The sequence below is a fragment of the Lathamus discolor genome, chromosome 20 (genome assembly GCF_037157495.1).
Source record: "Lathamus discolor isolate bLatDis1 chromosome 20, bLatDis1.hap1, whole genome shotgun sequence".
NCBI lineage: Eukaryota > Metazoa > Chordata > Aves > Psittaciformes > Psittacidae > Lathamus > Lathamus discolor.
Window position 1 is genome coordinate 3,031,260 of NC_088903.1, and position 7,327 is coordinate 3,038,586.

A 7,327-nucleotide genomic window follows, 5' to 3' on the forward strand; every position below is an offset into this window, starting at 1 on the left:
GCCGCAGGGCTCGCGGGGCGGGGGGGGCTCTGCCGGGGTGAGGTGGCGCAGGGGGGAACGCGCCGGGCCGGCAAGCCGGAGGTCGCCGGTTCTAACCCCCCCAGGGCCGCTGCCGCAAGTGACCCCGAAACCGTCTTTGTACGTGGCAACGTGAGGAGCTCCGGCTCGGGGGCAGCCGGGTTTGAGCTCCTGTACCTGGGGAGCTCAACGAGGGCTTTCTCCGCTGCTCGGTGTTTCTATCGCGGGTTGTTTCGCTGGGGTTTAGGGTGTTTGTTCCCTACCGGGAGCCGACCGAGCTCCGCTTCACCGCCATGTCCCCGCCTCCCCTCAGAGCCGCGGCCGGAAGTGACGACTTCGAGCCTGAGCCGCGCACAGCAGCCGCGCCGGCGGCGAGTGCTGGTGACGCACATCCCGGCCCGGTATCCGCGGAGACGAGACCGCCCGAGCGGCCGCTGCCATGGGGGGAGGCGACCTGGTGAGGGGGGGGGGGGGCACCGGAGGAGGCACCGGGCACCGGGGGGGGGGGGGGGAAGGCACCGGAGGGGGCTCCGGGCACCGGAGGTGGTGGGGGGGGAAGGCACCGGCGTGGGCCTGGGGCCTTCCCCGGCCTTGGCAGCGGGGTGATGGGAGGACGCGGTTACCGTTGTCCGCGGCTGGAGGGCTCGGAGCGGGCCCTTGTCACCCGTGAGGGCAGGCGGCTCGTCGTTAACGTGGCAGTGCGGTGTCTCCCCTCCCGCAGAACCTGAAGAAGAGCTGGCACCCGCAGACCCTGCGCAATGTGGAGAAGGTGTGGAAAGCCGAGCAGAAGCATGAGGCCGAGAGGAAGAAGATCGAGGAGCTGCAGCGGGAGCTGCAGGAGGAGCGGGCGCGGGAGGAGATGCAGCGATACGCGGAGGACATGGGCACCGTGAGGTGAGGGGCCGCGGGGAAGCAGCCCTGCTTGCGCCCTGGAGCCGGGGCTGCCTGATGAGCTGCTGCCTTGTGCCCCTGGCGATGGGTTCAGTGCCTCTGATGATGTTTGGGGGTTCGAACCGGATCTTATGGCCCTTTCCAGCCCCAACCATTCTGTGATGAGAGGGTTCTTTAGGTTGAAAAGATGTTTCCACTCTCCTCCATAAGCCGCTGCCTTAACATGTAACTTCAGAAGCTTGAGAAGGGAAATGAGGTGGTCTTGTTTGCAACAGGAAAAAAGAAGAGAAGCTGGAGTGGATGTACCAGGGTCCTGGCGGCATGGTGAACAGAGAGGAGTACCTTATGGGGCGCCCTGTGGACAAATACATCTTTGAGAAGATAGAAGACAAGGAGGCAGGCTGTTCCAGTGAGACAGGACTTCTCCCAGGCTCCATTTTTGCCAAGTCAGGTGCCAATTCTGTCCTGGATATGGCAAACAAGATCCGGGAGGATCCGCTTTTCATGATAAGGTACTAAATGAAGCCTCGAAAGAAGCCATAGCTCAGGCAAAGCACCAGGAGTAGCAACCCCCGAAGAAATGTCTTATTTGCCCTTGTAAAGGCTGCTGTGGTGCGTGTTTCTCAAAGCTACAGCTGCCTGTTCGTGAGCTCTAGGCTGGAGGTGGCAGTCCTGGCTGGGAAGAGGTCACAGCCCCTCTTCATGCCTTGTAGGGTTTTGGTTGTTGTGTGTTCCAGACACAGCAATGCGACAGAAAATCACGTATTTGAGGCAATTTGCTGCTTTGGGGTAACTTTGCTGGCTCGGTTTCAAATCTAAGGCTTTGTGACCTGAATGAGCCGATGATCGTCGAGCTGTAAGTTGGTACATGCAGAGAAATGCAAAGATTATTACTCCACGTTGATTCCCCTCTCCCAGCTTAGCTCACCCTTGTATGTGTATGAATGTATGTGCTCTGCTGTGATTATTAGGCTTTTCTTAGTGTTGTGAGCACATTGATGGTAACAGAAGAGCTTTTTGTTTTCCCGACTGGTTGCCCTCTTAACTGGAAGAGGAAAGGGCAGACACCTCCTTAGCCAGATCTGCTTTGGATGAACACAACTTTCCTGCTTTATATGTTTGTAGAGCTTGCGCTTGATTGGTATCCTTTATGAAAAGCTGATACTTTCAATTGTTTGGAAATCCTGGTTATTTTTGTTCTTTTTTAGGAAGAAGGAGGAGGAAAAGAAGAGAGAAGTGTTAAATAATCCTGTGAAAATGAAGAAAATCAAGGCCCTGGTAGGTGTATCTCGGTGCCCTCTTACAGACTCAAAGCACAGAAGGCACTGAACCAAGGAGACGATCATAGGTCAAAATCAGTCTCCTTTTAGGATAAAAACCCCAGAATAAATTCAGCCTCCTGTAATCATCGTAGCATAGGACAAGAGTCTCAATCTTGTGTCTGCGGGAATCAGTTTCTCCTCCTTTCAAGTTCAGTTTTATTTTACTCTTCTGATGTGCATTGTGTTTTGTTAGCTGGTGATTAATGCTTTAGTACTACAGGGTGATTGCAGGCACAGGGTGTGACAAGCACTGATACCAGACTGTCACTAGGGAAGACTCCCTTAAGCTCCTTAGTTCTGAGAGAGGACCTTGTTTAATGCTTTAGGTTTCGTTTCAGGCGCCTTTCCACAGAGAGCTCTGTTCCTTACCTTGTGATGCTAAGTGTGGTTCCAGTAGTTCTGACTAAGGAACCGGTCTCTTGCTTTGTAGCTGCAAAGCAGTTTAGATAAAAAGGAGAAAAAGAAGAAGAAAGAGAAGAAGAAGAAGCACAAGAAACATCGACATCGCAGCTCCAGCAGTGGAAGTGACAGCAGTGAGGAGGAGCGAAGCAAAACCAAGTATGTTTGGAGGCTTGATACTAAAAGTACCTTGTTTGCTGGTTGCTTGTTTTTCATGCATCTTCTCTTTGAGTCTTATCCTTCTAATGAATGATCTTTGTTTGCCTCAGTGTTTCTGTGTTGTTACTTCACTGGGTTTGCATCATTACATTATTCTTATGACATTTTAATGTGGAAAAAAACCCGATGGTATTCTTGAATTTCCTCTGCTTCAGAAGCCCTGTTCTGTTTTCTGTTTAGGTCTCAGAAGAGGGTGAACAGTTCCTCCTGGAAACCTGCTCCTCCCAGAGTCCCAGGATATGGCTTACAAGTAAGTCCATGTGTTTTGCACAGCTCTTTCAGTAGCAGCAGCCCTGAGTTAGGGAAGAAAAGGAGTTTTGGCAGTTTGTTGTGAGGCTCCTTCACCAACTGCAAGAGGATTACGAGGGGGACATGGTATAATAAAGTTTAGATTCATTTTGGAGCCATTTAGACCTTGAAGCTTAAGTTGTTCAGATCCTGGTAGGACTTGTGTCTGCTCCGAATTCGAGTTAAGCTTGATTTAGTTTCTCTTCACATCACTACCTATCTGTTCAAATCCTCTGCTCTGCTGTCTTGGCAGAGGTCTCCTCTGTGGCCTTCTATTGTTGTTGTGCTCTTACAGGACATCTTGACCTGAAAACACTTTTCAATTCCAGGGTAGAGACTCTGAGCAGAGCCACAGGTCTCGGAGCTCTCCAGTTGCCAGCCAGGAGAGGGGGTCCCACAGGCACCGGGATCGCTCCAGGTCCAGGAGCCGGTCCCGCTCAAGCAAGAAGAATTCAGAGCAGTCTGGGTGCAAGAGCTCAAGATCTCCTCTTAGACACAAACAGTGAGTGTGGCTGAGCTGGGTGCTGTAAACCACAGGCTGCTTGTGGGGGGAGAGTTCTCCAGAGTCAAAATCCCTCTTACTCAAGTCTCCTACCACTTCTGTCCATGTTATTGCTGGGTTCAGGGTGTAAAGGCCAGAGCTGTGCTGCTGTTGAAGGGAGCAGAAGCACACAGGGCAGTCTCCAGTGAGGACATACTCTCTTTGCACTCTTCATTTGGGACAGCCTCTGTCTAGGAACACGCTTTAGGTATTGCCTGTGGCTGTGCTGCATTTGAGCTACTGGTACCTTTTCAAAGGTATTTAGAATTGTTGAATTATCTTGACTAAATGCTAAATGGTATTTATAGTTTGCTAAAGTAATTAAAACTGAGTAAAATAGATGGGAATTCACAGTATACTCACTAGAATTGAGTTTGAAAGTGGACAGGTAACAGTCCTGCGGTTGTGAGAGAGATCTCGGTTTCCAAATGTATAGAAACAATCCAGGGCAAGCTTAGAGGTGTGATTGTGTGTGTTTGTCTGTCCTGCTAAGGGTAGTTCTGGGTTACAGGCACAGCAATCGGGAGGAGAAAGGGAGAGCCAGAAGCCCTTCCCCTAAAAAGAGCTACCGACGACAGCAGACTCAGGGTTACACAAGGTGAGGTCTTGTCCTTGTGCTTTTGGATGGAAGTTGTTCTGGTGATTGCAGGTGTAATCTGTGAACCAAGTTTTCCTCTGTTAACTAAAATAGATTGGATTGAATGTCCAGAAAGTCAGATAGGGAGTCCTAAAGTGCCCTGTTTTGTGCTCTGGAGCTTGACTGTTGGTTGCCATCTCAGCCAGCTTCCTGAACCAATGCATGTGGTTGTTGGTTCTCCATGTGTCTCATATCACTATGCAAGGCAGTGACACGAAGTCAGTCTTAAGTGCCATGGATTGTTAATTAGAAAGGTTCTGTTTCACTGCCAACAGGAAAATACGACCTTGACAGCATCATCTTAAAACCAAGAATGCTGAAAAGAGGGAGAAACCAGACTCTTGTTGGTTTAGGGGTGTGGTAAAGCAGAACACTTAGAGCTGTACTGACAGACAGGCTACCAAAGGAAAAACCATGTTAAACACCTTGGGTTTGGGGGTTGTAAATGATGAAGAATGGAAAGCAAAGGGGGGTGGTGCCCAGCGTGCTGTTGATTCACAGCAGCGATGTCTTCAACGCAACAGAAAGATCTCGCCGGAGGAACTAGAGCGTAAACGCCAAGAAATGATGGAAAATGCCAAGTGGCGGGAAGAGGAGAGGGCAACCAACCTCAGGAAGCACCAAAAGGAGGAGGAGCAGGAGCGGGAGCTGGAGAAGCTCGACTCCAGAGATGGGAAGTTCTTCAAGTGAGTGTCTTTTAGGATCTGCTTTTGCACTCAAGGGAAATACAAGCCATAGCGTCTGAGGAGAGAGTGATGGCCTCAGCGTTTGAGGTGCTTCAGATAATGGTGTAAGATCCATCTCTACTGTGTTTTGCAGTAGAACTTAACATCTGCTGTTGCCAAACTCTCTTCTGAACCCAAAAGATAGTCATTTCTGTGATAGCTTTGGCAGTCAGGCATGGAAACCAGCGATCAGGTATTTTTTTTGCCAACCTCTGGAAATATCTAGTAGTGCTTTACATATTTAATACATAGATATTAGAAAGTTCTCTGCTTTTAGGAGCTTTCAGCAGTTTCCGGCCTGCAAACCCACTGTGTGCCGAGAGCTTGTTGAGTACAGCTTTCAGACCCACGAGAAATAAGGCCATTTCTAAACACGGGTGATAACTTACAGTCCTTTGTGCACCTGGTAAGCGAAGGAAATTGCCTTCCAGAACAGGCAGTGGTGTGTAACAAAGGTCCCAGGGCAGTGTTAGATATGTTGGAGTAGTGTTTTTCAGGCTCTATAAATTAATCAGAGGAGAACTCTGATTTCCAAAGCTGCCCAGAGCTGGATCACATAAGGGTGGCTTAATCACAGCTGTCATGGAGAGGAACTTTTTACCACGGCCTGTAGGGACAGGCCAAGGGGAATGGCTTGAACCTGCCCAAGGGGAGACTGAGATGAGCTCTTAGGCAGAAGCTCTTCCCTGTGAGGGTGCTGAGGCGCTGGCACAGGGTGCCCAGAGAAGCTGTGGCTGCCCCATCCCTGGCAGTGCTCAAGGCCAGGTTGGACACAGGGGCTTGGAGCAAGCTGCTCCAGTGGAAGGGGTCCCTGTCCGTGGCAGGGTTGGAGCTGGATGAACTTTAAGGTCCCTTCAACCCAAACCAGGCTGGGATTGTATGAGTTTTGTGTGGTTCCTTGTGCAGCAGCAAGGGGATGAGCTGACAAACTTGGTGTTTATTGCACATTAAGAGAGATGGGCAGGAAGGGATCTTTCATCAAAGCACAGCACTGGGATCCGAAGTAGGAAAGTCGAGTGGTCACAAGGAACCCTCCTCTCTCCTGTTACTGACATAGTCATGTACAACACGAGCTCTGGTCCCTGAGGAACACTGCCCTCCCTTCAGGAACACGTTGCTTTTCCCTCACTTGCTTCACAGAAAGCAACCGAGTCCCCAGTGCTGGATATGCTTGTAATTAAATGGAGGAGGCTGGAGAGCTGCTGCAGATGTATTCCTGTCCTTAAATTAGGCCTTGGAGCTGTTACAAGCCAGACTAAAAGGTATTCAGTTTAGTGCAGACTTTAATAGGAACTCATTCACTGGTTTCTCTGTTAGTGAGGTAGATGACTCGGGATGAGGAGTCCTGCTGGAAATCGTGTCGTGTTTAAAAGAGATTTCTCTCTCTTGGCTCAATCCTGAGTTCTGTCTTTTGGCTCAATTCCCTGCAGTCGCTTAAAACTGGAGAGTGCATCCACTTCCAGCCTGGAAGATCGCGTGAAGCGCAATATCCACTCCCTCCAGAGGACTCCTGCCGCCTTGGAAAGGAACTTTATGCAGAGATGAAACAACTTCTCCCTCTGCCACTGTGCAGAATTGAAACGGACACTTGCTCCCAAAGGTGAGAGGCCTCCAGCACTGATCCCTGCTCTCTACAGGACCACTTCCCATCTCCCCAAGAGGTGCTGGATTGCTGCGTGCTCAGGACATTGTGAACATGTTTGTAATGATGTGACCTTGCAGGAAAACCTCTGCCGGAGAACTCGTGAGCTTTTGTATCCCGTTTTTAACCTATGGCCACGTCTTTTCCTTCTCTCCCCACCTTGGCCGGGATCACTTTTGTATATTGTTATTACCAAATCCTGCTGGGTGGTGACTGCTTGGGGCAGATGGTCCAGGCTCTCCACCTGACAGAGCAAAAGCCCTGGTTTTGTTAGTCCTTAAACCCCAAACTGGTACCCATTCACATGTGAGTTAATTTGATGGAATCTGATGAAGCTATGTGAGTAACGGACAAAACCCCATTCAGTCCTGCGGCTGTGTGGGGTGTGGGTTTGGAATGTAACATCTCCAAAAGCCCTGTAGCCGTTATTTGGTTGCTCGCAGATTTGAATGATGTTTGACCCAAAAGGAGTCATTGCTCCGGAGGGCAAGGCAAGGAGCAGAGCTGGCACACGGACGGTTCTCTGGGGTTTTGTAAGTAGTGTGTATATGTACAGCGCTGTACATCTGCCCTTCCCTTTTTGGAAACATAAGAAACTTCCCTCTCGTATTTAAATGCTCTTTGTGGTGTTTGGGGGCAGAAGGG

The 7,327-nt window shown here is 50.2% G+C and overlaps 1 protein-coding gene across 1 annotated transcript; it reads left to right on the forward strand.

Annotated features, from left to right (window-relative positions):
- Window positions 1-355: 355 nt before the first annotated feature.
- On the forward strand, window positions 356-7,297 carry CWC25 (CWC25 spliceosome associated protein homolog). Its single transcript, XM_065699375.1, has 10 exons — window positions 356-475; window positions 740-912; window positions 1,185-1,421; window positions 2,118-2,187; window positions 2,662-2,789; window positions 3,030-3,099; window positions 3,467-3,639; window positions 4,190-4,276; window positions 4,840-5,001; window positions 6,471-7,297. Exons 1-10 carry the CDS (start codon window positions 458-460, stop codon window positions 6,583-6,585), a joined length of 1,233 nt encoding a protein of 410 aa, XP_065555447.1. The 5' UTR covers window positions 356-457; the 3' UTR covers window positions 6,586-7,297.
- Window positions 7,298-7,327: the final 30 nt, after the last annotated feature.

What these genes read in the sequence shown, in the direction of transcription:
- CWC25 (XM_065699375.1), top strand. An exon ending in TGAAGAAAATCAAGGCCCTG is followed by an intron (nt 2,188 to 2,661) that starts GTAGGTGTATCT and finishes CTTGCTTTGTAG; the next exon opens with CTGCAAAGCAGTTTAGATAA. An exon ending in CAGACTCAGGGTTACACAAG is followed by an intron (nt 4,277 to 4,839) that starts GTGAGGTCTTGT and finishes TCAACGCAACAG; the next exon opens with AAAGATCTCGCCGGAGGAAC.